This window comes from Lissotriton helveticus, chromosome 2_1, assembly GCF_964261635.1.
Source record: "Lissotriton helveticus chromosome 2_1, aLisHel1.1, whole genome shotgun sequence".
NCBI classification, from domain to species: domain Eukaryota; kingdom Metazoa; phylum Chordata; class Amphibia; order Caudata; family Salamandridae; genus Lissotriton; species Lissotriton helveticus.
Window position 1 is genome coordinate 1,879,250,232 of NC_136059.1, and position 23,382 is coordinate 1,879,273,613.

General features: G+C 43.3%; 2 protein-coding genes across 5 annotated transcripts in view; one reads left to right on the forward strand and one right to left on the reverse strand.

Annotated features, from left to right (window-relative positions):
• LOC144818921 (uncharacterized) overlaps nucleotides 1–23,382 on the reverse strand; it is a 147,416-nt gene that overhangs the window by 96,663 nt on the left and 27,371 nt on the right. The window contains exons 3-4 of the mRNA XM_078676801.1: nucleotides 21,888–22,294; nucleotides 3,153–3,223 (exon numbers count right to left, since the gene is read on the reverse strand). Coding sequence (XP_078532927.1) covers nucleotides 3,153–3,223; nucleotides 21,888–22,294 — 478 coding nt within the window. The remainder of the gene's footprint in view (nucleotides 1–3,152; nucleotides 3,224–21,887; nucleotides 22,295–23,382) is intronic.
• LOC144818922 (uncharacterized) overlaps nucleotides 1–23,382 on the forward strand; it is a 387,843-nt gene that overhangs the window by 24,612 nt on the left and 339,849 nt on the right. The gene's annotated exons all lie outside the window — the stretch shown is intronic.

Sequence of the window (23,382 nt, forward strand, 5' to 3'; positions counted from 1 at the left end):
TCACACATTCAACCCAGTCCAAAGATCTGGGCCCAAATCCATCGTTTTTCCACTCCACACCACCCTGGGTTAGACAATGGCGATATGCAAATCAGCGCTGACCCTGTGCCCCATGGGAACAGTCCAGTCCGAACTACAAAAGCCATGTCCTTCCCAGAACGGAAACAAGCATCCGAGGACCGGCCCGGTTTCGAGGTAACACCTCTCATCAGCCCGGCTAGCTTGATTCCAGTGGTGTGGAGTGCCTGGGACTCACGTCTGAGCATCCCCAGTACACTTAGAGCGGTACCTGCAAACACAACAATGATGGACAGAAAGTGGATCAATGTCACACATTCACCCCAGTCCAAAGATCTGGGCCCAAATCCATCGTTTTTCCACTCCACACCACCCTGGGTTAGACAATGGCGATATGCAAATCAGCGCTGACCCTGTGCCCCATGGGAACAGTCCAGTCCGAACTACAAAAGCCATGTCCTTCCCAGAACGGAAACAAGCATCCGAGGACCGGCCCGGTTTCGAGGTAACACCTCTCATCAGCCCGGCTAGCTTGATTCCAGTGGTGTGGAGTGCCTGGGACTCACGTCTGAGCATCCCCAGTACACTTAGAGCGGTACCTGCAAACACAACAATGATGGACAGAAAGTGGATCAATGTCACACATTCACCCCAGTCCAAAGATCTGGGCCCAAATCCATCGTTTTTCCACTCCACACCACCCTGGGTTAGACAATGGCGATATGCAAATCAGCGCTGACCCTGTGCCCCATGGGAACAGTCCAGTCCGAACTACAAAAGCCATGTCCTTCCCAGAACGGAAACAAGCATCCGAGGACCGGCCCGGTTTCGAGGTAACACCTCTCATCAGCCCGGCTAGCTTGATTCCAGTGGTGTGGAGTGCCTGGGACTCACGTCTGAGCATCCCCAGTACACTTAGAGCGGTACCTGCAAACACAACAATGATGGACAGAAAGTGGATCAATGTCACACATTCACCCCAGTCCAAAGATCTGGGCCCAAATCCATCGTTTTTCCACTCCACACCACCCTGGGTTAGACAATGGCGATATGCAAATCAGCGCTGACCCTGTGCCCCATGGGAACAGTCCAGTCCGAACTACAAAAGCCATGTCCTTCCCAGAACGGAAACAAGCATCCGAGGACCGGCCCGGTTTCGAGGTAACACCTCTCATCAGCCCGGCTAGCTTGATTCCAGTGGTGTGGAGTGCCTGGGACTCACGTCTGAGCATCCCCAGTACACTTAGAGCGGTACCTGCAAACACAACAATGATGGACAGAAAGTGGATCAATGTCACACATTCACCCCAGTCCAAAGATCTGGGCCCAAATCCATCGTTTTTCCACTCCACACCACCCTGGGTTAGACAATGGCGATATGCAAATCAGCGCTGACCCTGTGCCCCATGGGAACAGTCCAGTCCGAACTACAAAAGCCATGTCCTTCCCAGAACGGAAACAAGCATCCGAGGACCGGCCCGGTTTCGAGGTAACACCTCTCATCAGCCCGGCTAGCTTGATTCCAGTGGTGTGGAGTGCCTGGGACTCACGTCTGAGCATCCCCAGTACACTTAGAGCGGTACCTGCAAACACAACAATGATGGACAGAAAGTGGATCAATGTCACACATTCACCCCAGTCCAAAGATCTGGGCCCAAATCCATCGTACACAGCAGGGCCAACGCTTGAGTGTGAGTTTTTGCAAAATGCCATCAAGTTCTTAGCAAATGCTCTTTTAACCATCTCACAATTGATCCTCTGTGTGAAAAAGAGCTCACTTAATTATCTTTGGTCTTGAAATTTGGAATACAGAACATAATTTAAGTATATTTGGAGGTACGCTGGGGAAAGTCATTCTGGACATACCACGGGCAGGTTCAGTATGTATTTCACCCACAAGCAACAATCACTTCCAGCACAACTGTAATTGTCACAAGAGTACATTTCATTCTTAGGCTTGTGTGGCAGATAAAGGATTATTGTTGTATTCTAAAGATGATGGCCCATGTCAAAGTACAAAAAAAGTCTAACTAACTAAAATATGTAAAGAGGATGCTGAATCATCTGATTTGGATGCGAATGATGCTTCACAATAGACATATTTTCCAAATTTAAAAGCTGAAATTCAGAGAAAAAAAAATAGAGTAGGAGGCGGGATACTTGTACTTTACCTCGTAACATCTTTTTATGGGAAAAATTGAACTGTAGGCGATTAAATACTTCTTTCTTCAGCCACAGTGGAATTTAATATTTGCATTACGAGCGTGTTGTGTATTTGCAAAGATTAGTTGGCTGTCGCTATCGCAGCAAGAAGAAAAAAAAAGACTTGCGAAATAAACATAAAAATCTTTATCAGAAGAGGTCCCGTCTCCCTTAGCTGTAGTATCATGACACCTAAAAGAGATAAGCCTCTAAATCAAAATATGTGTGCGGTAATAACCTATCTTATCCGTTTTTGCACTTTGATTCAGTAAATGATTTGTATAAGTAATTAGACTATTGCAAATCAGTTATTAGACTAAAAAACGGGAATAATTTGTATCAGACATAAAGCGCATCTGTGTATAATGTTTTGTTCTCTGTGATCTGTTTTTAAAATGTTCTGCTTTAATAGATCGAGACAGGTTTTCTGGATATCCACAATACAAAAGAATGACACAAATTTACAAATGATACTTTTCATTCGAGATTATGCTCATATTTGTTGTCTTTTTGAAAAGCGAACTGGATTTTAATTTTACACGAATCTGCAAGCCTGGCTTTGGAAAAAGTACATTGCTACGTTTGTGCATTCTCCTGTGAGTTTGTTTGGTTTTTAAATGTAAACCTCATAGCAAAAAAATATAAAAAGAACTGAGCTGAACTAGTTCCACTAGACTTTAATTATATCTTTTCAAAGGCTTTGGCTTCGGAAGGAGGAAACAGACAAAGGTGGGTGTGGCCTGCCAGCTACAGCTTCAGGCTCTCATTACATGTCGCTCATACACCCACAGACAGGCACCATACAGATTCATAAAGAGACAGCTGCACAACATAATACCGAGGTTAAAGACATGTCCTTGCTTTAAATACAATAGGTATGATTTGGTATCTATGGCAACAAGCAAACAATTTTAGCACAAACAATAGCTTACCTGTCCATAGCTATCCGGAAGTTTAGCATCGCAACCAGAGTATAGCAACAGGTGGGTTAACTCACAGTACCCTGCACAAGCAAAATTATTACATAATTAAACTGTTGTCATTAAAGCGAAGCCTGCGAACCAATGTTGTATTTGTGGAGCAACATGTCACAAGTTAGATTCATAGTGATGAGTGTTCTCCTTGTATTAACAGTCATAAGACAGCTGAGAACCAATTCTTATTGCTTGCACATGTACAAACACTCGTGTTGAGAAAAAACAAGTTAAAGCTCTGTTGTGTGCCTTGAAAAGTGCAGCTTTTCATTTTAGATTTTAAAATCATACAGTCAAACTTTGCTTATGATTTGCAACATATTAGTCCATTGCACCTTTTTTTATTGTAGGCCTTTGTGAAAGTGTTAGAGGGAGAGTTAGGGAGCTAGCTATATGTGCTTTACCTCACTGTTAGCCCAAAGTTTGAATGTACCTTAAACTCTCAAAGTTTGCCTTATTTTTGTAGTATTTGTAAAAAAACACAAATCTTTATCTGTTTCTACAAGAGGTTCTTTCTTTCTTGGTTCTCAATAGAGGTTTTATAATAAACTATAAACTATTATTATTATTATTATTATTAATAATTACATTTGTAAGGCGCGGCAGCTACCCAAAAAGGGTTTCCCGGCGCCGGAGCAGATCAATAGAATGTACCGTAGTTTAGTAAGTTACTGGTTAAAAAGCCAGGTCTTGGGGCGTGGCTTGAGCGCCGCACAAGATGGCGGCTTAACTGCGGAGCTCCGGGCATCGGGCGCCGACACCAGCGGCTTTCTCCTCTCCTGCTGCACCATTCTGGGCGCCGACTGCATTTTCAGACGTCGGAACATGAGGTGAGCGGACTGATACCGCTTGCGACCCTCTGCTCCGTTTCAATGCAGTTTCTCCGTGACTGACGCGGCGCGCTTTCCAGCGGCCGCCATTTTCTCTCAACTCTGCCGCGTATCCGGACTCTGTCAGCGGAAAACCTGCGCCACAGCGCGGTGACTTCCAGGTGAAACGCGCTTAATGCAGCAATGCCAAACTACGCACTGTTCCTATTCCTTGTTGGCTGACTCTTCCTGCTGGCGCTTTTTCAGCCTGTGGTATATCCTTCTCCTCTAGCTTTCTTCACGCTAGTGATATGTTCAAGCTGTTTTCCTCATTTGGACGCCGCTCTTCAATGACATTCACCGAATAGCATACCATTTGTTTCTGGCTACCCTCAATAATTTCTATCTGTTCCTACGCAGAATGCAGACGATTTCCCTGCTCACGTTCACCGTATGCAGTGTAATTTCAGCTATGTGTGCACTTTTATTTTACTGATGTCTTCTGTGTGACGCATTTTCTTTCATTTGCGCACCTGGTCCTGACATCACTGTGTTGAACTCTACCTTCCACAACACTGCTATTTTGTCAGTTTGAGGGGCGCCAACTTATTTCTACGGAGTATATAGGTACATTATTATTATTATTATTTATCTCCCTTACCATATATGGGGAAACTGCGCACTCTCAAGCTCACGGCTTCCAAAACCAAACTGCCTCTCTCCTCTGATTCTGACTCAGCGTCGCACGTTATGGAAGACATTATTCCTTCTAAAACGGATATCACTCGTGGGGCAATACCTAAGGCTACTGTCACCAGCAAACTTCCACAACCAGGCTCCACAAAACGTCACAAGAAAGATCCTCCATCTCCAGGTTCTGAGACACCTTCCGCATCCATGGATCTCATTCTTGAAGAACTTCGAGCACTTAAACCCTTTATGGCTGAAACTACTAAAACACTGCAATTTCTTCATGATAAATGGTCCACTCTCGAATCCAGAGTCCTGTTAGTGGAACAATCAACGGAAGCTCTACAATCTTCTTGTTCTAGAATTTCTATATTGGAGAAGGATGTCTCTCTTTTAAGGCGGCAGACTGAGGAGTTGGAAAATAGAAATCGTCGCAATAACCTACGCCTTTACAATCTTCCAGAGCTCACAGAAGGGTCCAATCCAACCTCCTTCTTCCAAACCTTTTTACCGAAAATTCTAGATCTTCCACCTTCTGTCACTCTTAACATTCAACGAGCTCATAGACTGGGTCCGAGAGTTTCCTCCAAACCACGCGGAGTCATCATGCTTTTCCTACAATATACCGATTTACTTCAAGTACTTTCGGCAGCCAAAGCAAAGAAACAGATCATCTGGGAAGGTCATCGTCTGTATCTGTCTCAAGATGTAGCCAAAGTGACAGCTGACCGAAGGAAACAATTTCTGGATCTACGACCACGATTGCGAGACCTTGGTGCCAGATTCGGTCTCCTTCATCCTTGCCTCTTCAAGGTTACATATAAAGAAAAGACAACGACTTTTGAAGATCCACGAGTCCTTGAAGAATTCCTCCGTCGACATGAAACCATCAACATGGACACTGCCAGACCAGTTTAATAATTCATGTGTTTTCTTGATTAATTCAGTATTTCTCCTTTTGTTTCCCTACTGTGCCTAGTATCGACTTCCCTTATCCTACTGTTCACACATACCCCTTGTATATTTTATATATATATTTTGTTATAATGTTACGTAGTTCCTACATTTGGCGTTCTTATGTACTCCTAACCTCTCTTCTCCATTTTTGTCTCATCACAGATTCTCTCCTTCTGTTCCCCATCCCGGTGTAGTTTTCTGCTCCCTTCAATTGATCCTAAGCTGGTTCCTCCGGTGTTCGATGACGTGAGTTTCTGTTGTTGATGTCGTCCTCTTCTGGCGTCGTCACCCCCCAGTTCTCATTTGTATTTGTTGTTATGTCTCTTCTCTTGCTCTGTTCTCTTATCTTCCTTTATACTCTTTTCTCTCTCTCATATTTTTCTTACTCTCACCTTTTCTCTCTATCTCTCTCATACGTCGGTTCTTGCAATCTTACTACTTCTCTCAACACTGCTCAACTACTTTTTTCTTTCACCTTATCTTTTCTTTTATATCATTCTCCTGCTAATGTACATTCCGAGTAGTCACCTGGAATGTTAAGGGGTTAAATAACCCCATTAAACGTCAACGAGTTTTAACGCATTTAACCAGACTTAAAGCGGATGTAGCCCTCCTTCAAGAATCCCACCTTACAGATTTAGAGGCTACTAAACTTAACCGATGTTGGGTGGGTCATGTTCTCTATTCACCTGCTGTAGGTAAGAAAAACGGTACAGTTATACTATGTCATAAAAGGTTAAATGTTTCAATCGTATCTCAAGAATGTGATGATGATGGTCGTTGGGTAATTGTTAATCTTCTTATAGATAAAATACCTCTAGTTATTTTCAATGTTTATGCCCCAACTGGTGTTGATAAACTGTTCTGGCCTGCTATTTCGGACAAACTTGTTACCCTCAATGAACAATACGTTATTCTTGGAGGTGACTGTAACCAAGTTTATGACCCCTTTATTGATAGAAATTCGAAAGTTAAATTTGTTCCTTCCAAGATGCACAACCAGTTTGTCTCCTCTATACAGAATAATGCATTAGTTGACATCTGGAGGCTTTGTCACCCTGACCTCAGAGAATACTCTTTTTACTCCCCTACACATCACTCCCAATCACGTATTGATTACCTTTTTCTCAGCAAACCATTAGCTCAACTTGCCATTCATTCAGATATAGGCTCCATCCTAATTTCGGACCACGCTCCCGTATTTGTGGACATTGATCTTATTCCCTATTCCCCTCATTCAGGCCGTTGGAGATTTAATAATTCCCTACTTCTTGATTCTAAGTTTTGCACCCAATTTAAGCAATTTTCCACTGAATTTTTTACACACAACCATCTTCCTGAATCCCCCTTTGTTATGATTTGGGACTCGTTTAAGGCAGCTGCACGAGGTTTTATCATAAATTTTGTTTCCCAAAAGAAAAAACAATCAATCTCTAAGTCAACTCAACTCTTGGATAAAATTAAGAAGTTGGAATATGCATATTATAACTCAAATTCTGAATCTTCTCTACGTGAATTAATCGCAGCCAAATTTGACTTCAATAAATTCACCACCAACGCCGCCTCTAACTCTCTTTTAAAATGCAATTCCCGTTACTACGGCGGACAAAACAAGATGGGCAAGCTCCTGGCTAACTACCTTAAGATACGTAAAGAACGTACAAAAATTGAATCCTTGCAAAACCCAAATGGAATATCTTTCTTTAAAGATAAAGACATACTTGATCAATTTGTTTCCTTTTACCAAACTCTCTACACCCCAGAATCCATTCCCGATCCTCAGGATCTCCTTTCATATTTTCAAAACATCCCTCCTCCACAAGCTTCCCATCTTGACTTTCACTCATTGGACATGGACATTAGCCAATCGGAAATTTCTCATGCAATTTCTATTCTTCGTCGAGGTAAAGCCCCAGGGCCCGATGGTTTTACCATTGAATTCTATAATCACTTCTCCTCCCTTCTTCTCCCAAAATTGCACTCCCTATTCCAATCTTTTGCGGTCTCCGGATCCTCTCAAGGAACCTTTCAAGAAGCATTGATTTGCTTAATACCTAAACCAGATAAAGATCACACCCTTTGTAAGAACTATCGCCCCATATCACTAGTCAACACTGACTATAAAATTTTCGCTAAAATTATAGCTCTCCGACTAGATCCCTTATTACCAGATCTTATAGGTCCTGAACAATCCGGTTTCGTTAAGGGTCGCCTATCCTCAGATAATTCCCGTGTCTTCTTTAATATCTTGAATAAAGCTCCATCCCTTTCCTCCCCCCTTGCTGCTATCTCCCTTGACGCTGAAAAAGCATTCGACAGAATTGGTTGGGACTTTATGTTCCAAGCTCTCCATTGGTTTGGCTTCCCCCCTAAATTCATATCTTTAATTTCTCTACTATATTCAAGCCCCCATGCTTCAATTTTTGCAAATGGTATGATTTCCGATTACTTTCCTCTCCAAAGAGGAGTTCGTCAAGGATGCCCTCTATCTCCTTTATTGTTTATTATAGCCTTAGAACCCTTTTTAACAAAGATTAGACTTGATGACACAATTACTGGTTTCCAATATGGTACTCACCAACAAGCTAAACTATCTGTATACGCAGATGACATTTTATTTTATTGCTCAAATCCTCAAACTACTCTTCCTTCCTTCCTTAGTCAAGTTTCTTCCTTCTCTTCCGTTTCCGGATATCGTCTTAACATTGATAAATGCGAAATCTTACCTTTAAACCCCTTATGCCTCAAACATCTTTTTGACTCTTCTGGTTTTTCCTGGCAACCCATAAAGATTAAATACTTAGGTATCTGGTTTGCCCCCCGTATTCCGGACACTCTTAAATTTAATTTCGATTCTCTTTCTAACAAAATCAGTACATCTATAACACGATGGAATCCTCTCTTCCTTTCCTGGTGGGGTCGACTTGATTCCATTAAAATGATGTTAGCACCCCTAGTCCTCTATTCTATTTCCATGATTCCCATCCGTATTCCAGATCATTACTTTAAAACGATAGACTCCCTTCTATTAAAATTTTTATGGAAAGGCAAAAAATCTCGGATTGCACTCTCTTCCCTGAAAAAAGACAAATCCCTTGGTGGTGTCAAGTTCCCCCACTTTAAGTCATATCATAACGCATTTTCATTAAAACAATCTATGAAATGGCTCTCTTCAGATCTTCCTCCAATTCCACCGTTATGGCTCACATTAGAATCTTCTCTTCTACATCCTTACGATTTTCGAGAAGTCCTATCCTTTACCTCTAAGGTGTCCTCCATAGGTTCCCCCATCTTTTCTCACTCTTGCTCTCTTCTTCGTCCATACTTAATATCCACCTACCCATCTGCCTCCTCCACCCACGCTCAACCTATCTGGCATAATAAATTCCTCAAAATTCGCAATCGTTCCATATATTGGAAATCCTGGCATTCCCTTGGTCTAAAATGGATCTCACAACTCCTCTCGGATAATCAGCCTCTTTCATTCCAAGATCTTCAAACTCAATTCTTGTTACCTGCCTCATCTCGTAAACAATATTTATCGATACTTCCATCCCTTACTCAATATATTTCTTCCCTCCCAGCCTCTAATTTTATTCCTACCACACATCTTTCGATTTCTAATGCTATCGATCAATCTCTTTCTGCGTCATTTATTTATAAATCTTTACAATCCTCTGCTGATCGTTCCAAATCTAAGGTTGAGTTGGCATGGGAAGAAGATTTATCTTACACATGGTCCATTATTTTATGGGACAAAATCTGGTCCAAGGTTCACAGTACGTCCCGAGCTGCAAATACCACACAAACCTTATTCTTCATTTATAATCGTGCATTATTCACTCCATTGCTCCTGTCCTCCTTTTCCCCAGACACTCCATCTACTTGTTGGTCCTGCACATCCCTTTCAGCTGATTTGAAACACATGCTATTTGAATGTCCCCCTATATTACATTTTTGGCACTTAGTTTGGTCCCAGTTACAAAAATTTTTCAAATTTACGGTTTCATTCTCCATTTCACACATTTTCTTAGGTTCCCTATCCCCTACCTTTGTTGACTCCGACTCCAACCACAAATTACTTGACTTATGCATAGCCATTGCTTTCCACCATATCACATCGCATTGGAAGCAAGCTAAGGATGTTTCTTTTACTGCATGGTGGAATGCAGTTTGCTTTAATCACCGACTTGACACTAACTTTGTCTCCCCTATCTCCTTAGCAATCAAACGAGATCTCTTATGGCTTCCCCTCACTGACTATCTCTCCTCAGTGGCTAAACCTCCTCCACCACTTCCACTACGTACGGTTGAAGTTTGTAAACCTCCATGAATGCATTACCTTAATTTATTCGATTATCATATTATTATTTACAGCAAATGTTTTATCATATTTTTAATCTGTTTTCGTATTTTAAGGTGTCTTCTCATCCTCCTATGTTCCTCATACTCATTGCCTGCATTTTCATATTTTATGTTTCAATATCCTAAATGTATTTCGCTAATATGTAAGATTACTCTCATTTTTTCGCATAACTTTTGATTGTTTCTTCATTTTCTGTCTTTGATTCTTTATATTTCAATAAACTTCAAACTTAAAAAAAAAAAAAGCCAGGTCTTTATGGAGTTGCGAAATAGTGTGTATACTATTGTTACGGATGGCTGATTTCCATAATGAGGGGGCTAGGTATCAGCCGCGGTCGGTAGTGGGTGTACCTGCAGGGCGGTGACGTGGGGAGGGGGAGGGACAGGGTGGGTGGTAGTAATCTATGGATTACAGACCTTTACAGGTAAATAATCATATAAATAAATAAAACAATTTTTTATGCGTGCACTGCATCCCCAAATGCGTGGCAGTGCGCGCAACGAAATTTGTTTTATTTATTTATATGTTTACTTACCTGTAAAGCTCCGTAATCCATAGATTACTACCCACCAGCCTGACCCTCCCCACGTCACCGCCCTGCAGGTATAACCACTACCAACTGCGGCTGCTAGGTATGCAAACGATCTGCCTCCCATCCGGGATAATTTGATTCTGGGCACAGAGAATTTCTCTTGAGTGAAAGAGCGAAGGCATAGGGAAGGCACATAAGGGCTGACCAGGGACTGCAGATATTGAGGGGCAGTCCCAGTTTTGATTTTGAACATATAGCTCAGGGCTTTGAACTTGATTCGGTTCTCCACCCTGAGCCAGAGTAGGTCCCGCAGATGACTAGAGACAGAGGTAGCTCTAGGGACTCTGCAGAGTAGTCTTGCCACAGAGTTCTCCACCATCTGCAGTCTGTGAGTCTCTTCCTGGTTGGATCCGAGGTAGAGAACGTTTCCATAATCCAGTCTAGAGGTGATAGGAGCCTGGACTACAGTTCTCTGAGTGGACTCGGGCAGCATCCAGATGATCTTTTTTAGCCACTTCAGGATGGTAAAGCACGTGGCGTTTACCTTGACAGCCTTATGGTGCATAGTGAGCGAGTCATCAATGATGAAACCTAAGTTGCGGACTTGACTAGAGGGCTGAAGGAGCACTCCCATTTCGCTGGGCCAGTGTTGTGGGCCCCAGAGGTCTTTGTTTTTTCCAAGAAGCAGGACCTCCGTTTTCTCTCCGTTAACCTTAAGGTAGTTAGTCTGCATCCATGATGCTATTTTACCTAGGTCGCGCTGCAGGTGGGATGGCCCAGCCGCACTCCCCGTGGAGAGAGAAAAAATTATCTGGGAGTCATCAGCGTAGGAAAACAGGAACAGCCCTGCCGCCTCGGAGACGTCGGCTAGGGGTCTCACGTATAAGTTGAAGAGTAGTGGGCTAAGGATGGAGCCCTGAGGTACCCCAGAAGGTGAGGGATGGATATCAGAGCTGGATGTGGGGGAAAAGATTTGAAAGTACGGTTGGTGATAAAGGAAATGAGCCAGTTCAACGCCTGGCCGCTGATGCCTAGGGTTCCTAACGTTTTTACACGTATGGGTGCGCTTAGGTCTAATAGAATGAGGGTGACTGTATCACCAGCATCTAAATGACGCCGCAGCCTTTCCGTTAGCCCCAGTAAAGTTGCTTCTGTGAAAAAAACAGCTCTGAAGCCAGACTGTGATGGGTGGAGGAGCTTATTAGTTTAGTTTCGATGGAATTTGAGAGCTGAGAGTGGATGTGTTTCTCTAAGATTTTGGAAAAAGTTGGTAGTAAGGAGAAAGGCTGATAATTGGAGGGTAAATCGGGGTCGGCATTGGGCTTTTTTCGGAGAGTGATCACCATGGCATCCTTCCAGTCTTGTGGAACTGTAGCTTCCATTAGGGAGGTATTTAAAAGGTCCATAATGGCAAGCAAGGATGGTACCTCAAGCTGCTTGAGCACTGAGATAGGCAGGGGGCCTTAAGTGAACCAGATTTGACGCTATCTAGGAGTTTTGAAAAGGAGGTTGCATTTAGTAGGGGTCAAGAGTCCAAGATGTTGGAGTGGGCACAGAATGTTAAGTCCTGGTCAGAATGGGTAGAGTCTGCTATGGGTGGTCCAGATGCGATTTGTGGGGAGCTAGCAAGTTGCACAGGACAGGGAAGGTTGCAGCGTGAGCTCGCAATATCCATGTACATTTTTTCGACTTTCTGGACGAAAAAGGATGCAAGATCCTCGCATTGCCGCTTATTCAGTGGGGGGGGGGCTAGCTAGGGTGGCAGAACCAGCGAGCTCCTTTACCATACAAAAAAGTGTTTTTGAGCAGTTTAGGGCATCGGAGATAGTTATAGAAACATACTCAGCATGGGCAGTTTTGCAGAGATTATGGTGAACTTTTTGGGCTTTTTTGTACATGATTTTAGACTCAGGAGCATAATTCCATCTCCATCTACGTTCTAGCGTTTTACATTTGGCTTTCTCTGTTTTGAGAGTGTCAGTAAACCAGGGCGCTGGGGGGTGATGATTATTGACCCTCTTTTTGGAAATAGGAAGACAGGTGTCTAGGGCATCGAGGAGCCATTTTTGCACAATGTCCAAAAGCATATTTACCCTATGTTTGGTGATGGGCATGTTGGAGCACAGGATTTTGTTTAAAAGCGTCATATCAAGATTTTTCCGATTTCTTGTTAATGTCCTTACGGTAGGAGTAGCGAATACAGAGTTGTCAGGGGGTACTAGATTGAACCTGGTGATAAAATGGTCCGGCCAACATAGGGGGATAGACGGGGAGCAGCAGATGCTGGGTAGATTGGAGAAAATAGGATCTAGTAAGTGGCCTGCCTCATGCATGGGGCTAGAATTAAGTAAATGTATGTTTAATCCTGCCAAATCCGAGATGAACTTTGTACTGGTTTTACATGCAGGGTCGAAAAGGTGTAAGCTTAGATCACCCAGAATAGAGAAATTGGCTGAGTTCATGAGTAGGGTGGTGATAAGGCTCAGAAAGGATGAGGCCCAAGGAGCGGGGAGCAGTATACAAGTAGTCCAGATAGGGTAAAATTCGGGGTTAAGGCCACTTTGAATAAAGCTGCCTCACAATTTGTAAATGTTAGGGGTTCCAATTTACATTGAAAAACTTTTTTATAGATGATGGCTATGCCCTCACCTGTTTTGTGGTCTCTATCCTTCCTAACTATAGCGTAGCTAGGGGGCAGGGCAGCCTCTATATCTGGCCCAGAACTTTCATGCAGCCATCTTTCCGTGAGGAATAAGGTGTCTGGCTTGTCATTTACCAGAAGTTCGAATATGTCGGTTTTATGCTTCGGGAGGGACCGGCAATTAGTACTGAGGAAGGAGAATTCCGTTAAGGTAGGTGCCGCAGATGTATTATTAATTATATTGTCCTTTAAAAAGGTTGAGAGTCTATGGGATGTGTTGAAAGAGAAGCCACAACATAGGCCGATTTCCTTCCTGTTGCCTAGATGTAGTAATTTGCAGTCATGGAGGGGGGGCGATAAGTAATTAGTTGGCTTGATGAATAGACAAGTCTGTGCGTCTCATTCAGACCAGGGGTCGTGGCCTCTGGACCCAGTCGGGCGCAGACAGGCTTGCCTTTAGTGCACCTACGGCGCGCCCCCTGTGCGCGTCCGCTGCGCGAGAGGGAAAGCATTGGTTTATGTAGGCTGCTAGCTTTGTGGAAATGACCGTCCAAACTCCGCCCCGCAACCTCCACCAATCAGAGAGGCAGAAAGATCTGATACGCCAGCACCCTCCATAGCAAACGGGGAAACACCGCGGTGGACCGAGGTGTGGGTGTGGTCAAGAATGAGGAAGGGACAGAGTTCAAGTAGCAGCAGGTGAGTAAAAACAAATAGGCAAAATTGTATTACTACATATTAATAGCAAAAAGGCTACTAACCCTATTGAGCCATAGTTCCCTGTCCCTTTAGAAAAAAACCTACCCGCTTCTGTTTTTTGCTGCTCTCTGCAATTTTTTGGTGACATTCAATTTTAATCGTTTTGTATTATGTTTAAAAAAAAAAAATTGTCTGTTCATTTTAATTATAGAATTTCACAGTGTTGTTCTGTCTCATACCTCAGAATTTACAGTTTTGGATGCAAAATGATACCTCCCAAGTCCCAGGCCCATAACCCCTTTTCCTTAGTCTTGCTTGTGAGTCTTTCTTCCCTAGAGTCTGTCTGTCTAATGTAGCAGTGGGCACAGAAGCCATGTTTCCCTTCTTGTCGTTTGGGCCTTGTGTTAAGTCTATATAAAGAATACTTATTTTTTCTAAATCTGTGTGGTGTCCATCTGTAGTGTTTTTATTGTATTACTGTATATGTTTACATACTGCCTATAAGATAAGCCTTCCTGCTCGTGCCAAGCTACCACAGGGTTGAGCAGGGGTTATTTTAGGAGTGTAGCCCCCTTACCCTGACTAGAAGTAAGGGTCCCTATTTGGACAAAGATGCAAACCATTGCCAACTACAGACCTCCAGTTCTAACAGCTACCCATTGATTCAGCACCCACATTAAGGTCACAAATAGGTATGCCATCTGTTTTTGGGGCATCTCATATGTAGCACTTGTGCATTCACTGTGGTGGCAAACTTTTTTGAGCAGGATTGTGTCAAAATAAATACCTTTACAATCAGATACAACTTTCTGCTCCCAAAATGTGACTTAAGCAGTGTGGTGCACCCGTTAGAAAGTGTGTATTGGACCAACATCGCAAAAGGTAAAAGCCCAAATCTTACAACATCTTAGCAGAATAAGATGCCGTTCTCCAGGCACACCACTAGTGGAACACTGTGAAGTTTTTCCCTGATAATATGAGCTGGCAGGGCATTGAGCAAATATTGGATAATCCCCAGAGAGTTGATCTCTCAGGTATTCTACCCCAAACTCTGCACACAGACACTGTTAATCAAGGCCTCCTCTTTATTAATTTGGCACCTGCTTGAAAGCAGAATTGACTGAAGGTACTAAAAGCAAACGTGTGAGCTAGTTTCTCTTTTGTTACAGCAGAAGTACCCCTATTATTAAGTCTGACGTCAGCCAAGACCTTTTGATATTACTTGGGGTTGACGGTAATTGCGGAGTTTAACTCCACGGAATTCAACAGAGTTACATAAAACTCTGTGAAATTCTGCGGGGTTCACGCGCATCAATTTAATGCTGGTAGCATGAGCAGCACTGAAAAATCCGCACAAAGGACACCATGCATTGCACAAGAGCGTGCAATCATTCAAGTTGATTTTGCTGCCGCTTGAGTAGAAAATCCCCTGTGCAGCAGAAAATCTACTCAAGTGGCAGCCCTCTGACAGTGACCGCTCACAATTTTCTGGAGCCTCGTAGAAGAAAAATTTGGTCATGTGGCGATTAGCGGAATTTGGCCGGAACTCTGTGTTAAAGAGTAACACGGAGTGACCAAAATGTTACCAATTCCATGGCCGGAATGAAACATTCTGCCCTCTATTAGGTTTTACTAAAATATGGATAATATACTCACAATGGTGTGGAGTGGTGTGGCTCACTGGTTAGAGGCGGCAGACCCAGAAGCAGAGAATGGCCCGGGACCAGGGTTCAATTCCTGACGCGGCAGGGTCGTGGACCAGGGTCAATGGACTTGAAAATTCACGCCTCGGTGCCTACTCTAACCAGGGATCACACTCGGCAACTCTGGGCATTAGCTTGCCTCATCTCTACAACAGCCCCCCACATTCGCCGGGGATGCCTGGTTTCACCTTGGAGATACCCAGTAGGGACCATCTCACAGGGATAGCCAGGACGGGTTCCCCAATGGTTTACAGCGCCACGACACCTCAGGGCAGCAGTGCGCTTTACAAGACACATACACACACACACACAATTAGCACCTTTCAGCTACCTCTCTTCATCCATTGGTCTGTTGTTTAGTCATTCACATTTTCCTTCTGCCCACTGCAGCATACAATAGGCAATATTGGGTAATGGGTCGGCTTACTTCGGTCACTGGTTAACATCACTTTGAGTGACTGCATTTTGCCCTTTCACAATGAGCACACCTTCGCACAAGCTTGACCCGTTGAGTGCCAGTTTGTTTTGTTTTTACTTTAAAAATACTTTAGGGTTTGTGTTTTTAGAGTCTGATGTGATAGCAGGAAGTTTCTGAAGCACAATCCATCTTTATCAGACCATATCTCCTGCCAATGCAGTTACATATTCCTTTTGGAGGGTTTTTACTGTTCTAACTGCTGCTATTTCCCAGCATACCAGATTGTGCCTAATTGAAACAGTTCCTCCTTTCTTTATATCCCTCCATCTTTCTTTCTCTTTCCTTCTTTCTTTTTCCATTTTTCATTATTTTTTTCGCTTTCTTTCTTTCTTTCTTTCCTTTATTCTTTCTATGTTGTTTTTCTCTGTTACTTTCTTTTTATCTCAGTTTCTTTCACTGTCTCTCTTTTCTCTACCTTGCCTTCTTTTATTTGCTTTCTTTTCTCTTTATATTTCTATTGCCTTCTTTTATTCTTGCCTTCTTTCATTCCTTCTGTCCATGTTCCTGTTCTCTTTCCTTCTTTTCTTTTCTTCCTTTCTCTTGCCTTCTTTCATTTTTGCCTTTCTTTCGTTCATTCTTTCCTTTTTCATTCTCTCTTTCTGTCTTTCTCTTTCCTTCTATTTCTGTCTTTCACTTTTCTTCTCTCTTTATTTCTTTCTCTTTACTTCTTTCATTATTGTCTTCTCTTTTTCCTTCTCGTTCCTTCTCTTGTTCTTTCTTTCTTTCATTCTTTCTTTCTTTCTTTCTGTCTTTCCTTCTCTTTCTTTCTTTTCATTCTCTCTTTCTTGCCTTCTCTTTCCTTCCCTAATTCCTCCTCTCTTTATATCCTTCCCTTTTCATCTTTATTTCTTTTTTGTCTCTTTCTTTCTTGTCTTGCCTTCTTTCTTACCTACTTTCTTTCTTTCTTTGGTAAAGGCAAAATGCAGGGCGCGCCACAATATTTGTTTTATTTATTAAATTGTATACTTATCTCCAATTATCCATATTCGGTGTTTTGCACCCCCCCATCCTGCCCCTCCCCCGCCCTGCCTTTCTGCCCTACGGAACTCCCTGGTACAAAGTAGTTCCCTTCAATGCCAGGGAGTATTATGATAATGTGTGTGCTTTTTTAAACCAAAATAATGTTTTTGCCAGGAGCAAAGGAACCTCATTTTGCCACGTTAGGAGGGTTGCTGCTCATTTGGACTTCGCCGTTTGTTTTGGCCTGTCCGGCCACTCTGCCACCTCTCGCGGCCCCCGCTTCGCGGGAGCCGCTCGCGGGTCACTCAACATTGTCCTTGTGACCTAGCTGGGACCCAGAGGACCCTGGACCACCTTGGATCCATCTGCTCGACTGACGGACAGAGGCGGGACTGCGAGGACCAGCCTGCCCAGCGGTGCTGATCGGCCGCAGCTGGTCCTCTTCCCGCCCCATCCTGCATTAAAGATCTTTCAGCGAGTGCACCAAAGTGGGAACCTCCTTTTGCCACGTTAGGAGGGTTGCTGCTCATTTGGACTTCGCCGTTTGTTTTGGCCTGTCCGGCCACTCTGCCACCTCTTGCGACCCCCGCTTCGCGGGCGCCGCTCGCGGGTCACTGAACTTTGTCCTTGGGACCTAGCTGGGACCCAGAGGACCGTGGACCACCTTGGAACCATCTGCTCGACTGACGGACAGAGGCGGGACTGTGAGGACCAGCCTGCCCAGCGGCGCTGATCGGCCGCAGCTGGTCCTCTTCCCGCCCCTTCCTGTACCTTCCGCTTAATAGGAGAATCTACAACGCGCACGCGGGACGCGCGCGGGACCAAGCTCGGGGCTAAGCCCGGGCAAAGGGCGGGCCCTCTTAGGCCCTCAGAGGCCGGAGGAGCCCGGTCCGGGCCCCCCCTCTGAGCTGTGCATTCCTAGGCAAGGTAGGAAGGACCTCTGTCCCGCGTTCTTGCCTGTTAGCCGTCTGATTTGCTTAAGACTTGGATAAGATATTGCTTAACAATCGGACTCGTGGATTGTGAGACTTCAGTGAGGTCCCCACTCTTATGACTGTTATCGAGTGAACTTAACTCATAGTGCTAAGTTGATATAATGTCCTCTCCAGTGCCAATTACAACGTCCTTAGTGGGAGGAGGAGTAAAACAAGGGACTCTAGATAACTATTTCATTAGGGCCATAGGGGGTAGGGACAGGAATAGTGCTCTTGCAGAACGACGGGCTGAGCGACGTCGCTCGATAGAGCTAATGAAGAACAAACGTTCCTCGTTGGGCCCGTTACAGCTTGCCTTGTCTCCCATCCCCAGTATTAACAGCGATAGTAAGGACACTGATGATTCCCCCGAAGATAGTATTCTTTTACTTCTACAAGATATTACTTCTCCTCTTCTTGCTACAAATAATGACCTGCCTATAAATCTTTCTGTATCTTCAGGCAATAAGACGCAAGAGGCGGAAGTTTTGGTAGCTTTACCATCTCCAGTGATGAAGTCTACTAAAAAACGCAATAAACCCCCAAAGAAAAAAGTACGCATGTATGGTCCTTCCCCGAAAAGAAGGAAAAGGGGGGCTAGTAGTGTACAGACGAATAAAACTAGCCAAATAGATTGTGGGAATCTTACGACCCCTGTCTTAGTTATACCAACTACACCTATACCACCTATAGAATCTCCCTCCCTTTTATTGGATTCAACTGGTACTGCTTTATTGAGAAGTATTGAGAAATTAGTTAGGTCTCTCACATTACCCCTGGTAGAGAGATTACAAATAATAGGGCAACAACTTGGAAATTTAGAACAGGCAATTAAAGAACTTAAAGAAGGAACTAGGAGTGTCTCAGTTCCTCCACCATTGACCACAACTGTTATATTGCCCCCAAATATTACCGATCAAAAGGTGAATAAAATTACCACCAGACAAATATGCAAAATTTAAACCCAGTACTTCCCAAAACATTGAGACCAAAGGGGAAAAACAGTGATAAGTTGGTACAGGTGGACCGAAAGACTAATACCCTGGGCAATTCCCACAAACCCTCTAGTAAGGATATCCCAGTGAAGCCTTCCGCTTCTAAAAGGTCAAACGTGGAACTACCTCCAGAAGCAGTCCCGCTAGTGGTGGTGCTCACTGGAATTCCGGTAATGGAGGAAGGTAATCTTAGCAAAAACGAAAACCAAATTCAATTAAAAAATAAAGTTTTATTTTGGCTTAGAAAAAAATCGTCCTCTTCCCCCTAATGTGAATGGTGAAATCCTACATGTTAGGCGCCTTCCTTGGTTAGGGACCAGCAAAAAGAACATCACGGGAGATGTCATTATAATAAACTTTAGAGATACAAAGGCAGTTAGCTACATTTTAGATTGGTTTCCCCTCACTGACAGTAATCTGATTATCCCTCGCAACCTGACCTATTTTTATCCTAGAAATGTGACAACCCTTTCAAATTCCAGGCCGCAGGACTACTATCAGGATGATATCATTAGACCCTTATTATATCGAGAGCCCAACTATTTTAGGCCTCATCTGGAGTCACGTGCAAAACAACAGGTGACGGACAGAATGCAGAACAATGTCATACATTCACCCCAGTACAGAGATCTGGGCCTAAATCCATCGTTTTTTTGCTCACCATGCCTTTCCTGTTTGAACCCAGCTATATGCAAATCAGTCTTGACCCTGTGCCCCATGGGAACAGTCCAGCCCGAACTGCTAAGCCAGGTCCTCCCTGGACTGGAAACAAGCATCCAAGGACCGGTTTCGTGCTTTCAGCCCTCTTCAGCCTGGATAGCTTGATTCCAGTGGCATGGAGAGCACGGGACTCACGTCTGAGCATACCCGTCCCACTCGGGGTGACAGATGCAAAACAACAGGTGATGGACAGAATGCAGAACAATGTCATACATTCACCCCAGTACAGAGATCTGGGCCTAAATTCATCGTTTTTTTGCTCACCATGCCTTTCCAGTTTGAACCCAGCTATATGCAAATCAGTCTTGACCCTGTGCCCCATGGGAACTGTCCAGCCGGAACTGCTAAGCCAGGTCCTCCCTGGACTGGAAACAAGCATCCAAGGACCGGTTTCGGGCTTTCAGCCCTGTTCAGCCTGGATAGCTTGATTCCAGTGGCATGGAGAGCACAGGACTCACGTCTGAGCATACCCGTCCCACTCGGGGTGACAAATTCAAAACAACAGGTGATGGACAGAATGCAGAACAATGTCATACATTCACCCCAGTACAGAGATCTTGGCCTAAATCCATCGTTTTTTTGCTCACCATGCCTTTCTAGTTTGAACCCAGCTATATGCAAATCAGTCTTGACCCTGTGCCCCATGGGAACAGTCCAGCCCGAACTGCTAAGCCAGGTCCTCCCTGGACTGGAAACAAGCATCCAAGGACCGGTTTTGGGCTTTGAGCCCTGTTCAGCCTGGATAGCTTGATTCCAGTGGCATGGAGAGCAGGGGACTCACGTCTGAGCATACCCGTCCCACTCGGGTGACAAATGCAAAACAACAGGTGATGGACAGAATGCAGAACAATGTCATACATTCACCCCAGTACAGAGATCTGGGCCTAAATCCATCGTTTTTTTGCTCACCATGCCTTTCCAGTTTGAACCCAGCTATATGCAAATCAGTCTTGACCCTTTGCCCCATGGGAACAGTCCAGCCCGAACTGCTAAGCTAGGTCCTCCCTGGACTGGAAACAAGCATCCAAGGACCGGTTTCGGGCTTTCAGCCCTCTTCAGCCTGGATAGCTTGATTTCAGTGGCATGGAGAGCACGGGACTCACGTCTGAGCATACCCGTCCCTCTATATATTTTAATGAACCTACGCTTTTAACTGATATTACAAGAAAGACCCTGAGATTATCTTGCTTGTCACATTTAAGAGAGCTACGTATAGCCCAAGAATCTAATAAAGTTTCAAACCGACACATGTTAAGTATTCAATGTAATCAGGGCATTCAACCGTATCTAACGTATTGTTTGAACAACTATGAAAAATATATGTTGACACGGTTCAGATTCAACACTTTCTTTCATCTGATTACATTCCCGAGGAGACAAGACTGGTCTTCCTCAATTATCCGGTGTCCATGCGATGGTATCTCTGAACAGTCTAACATTCATGTAGTACTGTTCTGCAAGTTCTACAACCTACCACGTAAACGCTGGTTAATTCCAATACTGTTGTCCCAAGGTCTGAGGAGATGCCGCCCCGCTTTTCTGGCTTTACAACACCTAGAAACAGTATCAAATGCCAAAAGTATTGCTATGTTCCTTAAAAATTGTTTTAAAATCCGATGTACTTATGATTAATTATAGCTTCAATATTTGCACTATAATATTTTTTCTTGGAAATTTGAACTGCCTATATGCACTTGGTTTGATAACAAACAATTAATTGGTTGCACTCAAACTTTTTATCTTATTAATTGTAGTTACAAAAGTCTCTATTCGGCAATCGTAATTCAATTGTTTAATGTTAATTTTAGCATATTTTTATGCCTGTATGATGAAACTGTATAACATGTTGTCGCTTTTATGATTTTATTTTGTTCTAAAATCGAATAAAGCTTTTTACTACTACTACAAAGGATTTATTTTTAGATTGAAGAGGACCCAGCACATTTCCAAGCAACAACGTGTTGCAAACACATGACAAAATTAAAGAAGAATTGCCAGAAGGCAGTGGTCCAACGCCAGGCCTTTTTGACTTCGCCAAAGCATTTATTTTATTTGTTTGCATCAGTCAAATTCCTCAATAGCAAAATACATAAGCAAATAAGATCAAATTGAGGAACTATAATGTTATCCCCTTTTAAAATGAATGTCTTTATTAAATCAATAACTCACCTTTGAAAGCTGCCCAGTGCAAAGCATTATCTCCATCAGAGTCACATGCGTGCAGTTTTGCACCTTTACTTATTAAATAGCAGCAGAGTGCTGTTTGTCCATACTGTGCTGCTGTAATCAAGGGAGTACATCCTTTCTGGTCTTCCACCTCTAGAGACACCCCAGCCTTCAGCAATAGGTCTGTTGCAGAAATGTCACCACTGACAGCTGCCCAGTGAATAGGTTTTTGTCCCAGTTCGGCCCGGCTTGGTTCATCCACAGGTCCTTCACAGTTCAGAAAATACTGTAGTATTTCTGTTGCTCCTGCTAGGGCAGCCCAGTGTGCTGGTGTATGTCCTTTCTCATCATAACTTCCCAGAACATTAGTTCCTTCCATCTCGATTATTTGCTGGCATTTCTTCATGTCTCTGTGGAAGAAAAATGAAAGAACAGTTTGAGGTTGCCAAACATAAAGAGCAGGAGTAACAGATGAAATAATACTCTATGGTAGCTATGTTTTTTGGGTTCTCTCTGTGTCCTGTATAGTTTTAAAGACAAATGCAGAGAACCTTAATAACTCAAATAAAAATAATAACTCCTATATAAATTAACAAGCAAAATGTTAATTTATTTAACTCAATAAATGGAAAATATAAATTGGTTTGGCCAGATAATCTTCCTATGGTTGTCTTCAGATTAGAAGGTGCAGTTTCCCTAGATTATCTAATTTTTACTGCTATATGTATTTTTTAATTAGGTATCTTTTGTTTTTATTCTGTAACACGGCAGATTTTATTTATTCTCAATATTTAAATACTTTACATTTCCCAAGACTTACAAAACAATGACTGTTTTCTTTAGTGGCCTAACATCAGCTATCATTACAGCTGTTACATTGTGAAACCTCAGCACAAATAGTGAAGTTTTCTGGACATTGTTGTAGGTAAATGGCGATAGTCTCTCAAATAATTCAGGACTCTATTTTTAGGCAAATGGAACTCTGGCAAAAAAAGGTATGAAAACAACTACTGACAAAAACCCCCAAATTATATTGGATGGTAACCTCTGCTGACTCCTAAAATATAAAAAGTGATCAGCACAATGGGCACTTTGGGTGTAAACAGTGTGTTGTTGAAGGTCCACACAATTTATGTGGCAAAACAAATCTGGTGGCCGCACCTCACTTTGAGGACAGGGTTGAGTGTCTTTCTGGAAAGTTTAACACAATGAATAAAACCCATATAAAGGTGTGCTTATCAGGAATGAACATGGTGTGCAAAAACAAGACCTGCTGTGAGAAGAAGACATAGCAGAGGCAGCATTAGAATCCTTGGGACTGTGGACGGCAGTAGGGCACTAGGACATCTAGCCTGGAGGTAAGGGGGTGGGGCTGTCAGGTCATTAGGGGCAGCATAATTTATAAACTGTTCACTTCCCTTGGGAAGGTGCCTGGTAATGTCGTGTGTTGTATGGGCTCCTTCATTCTTGCTATAGGTTGTTCGCCATATCACCTGCC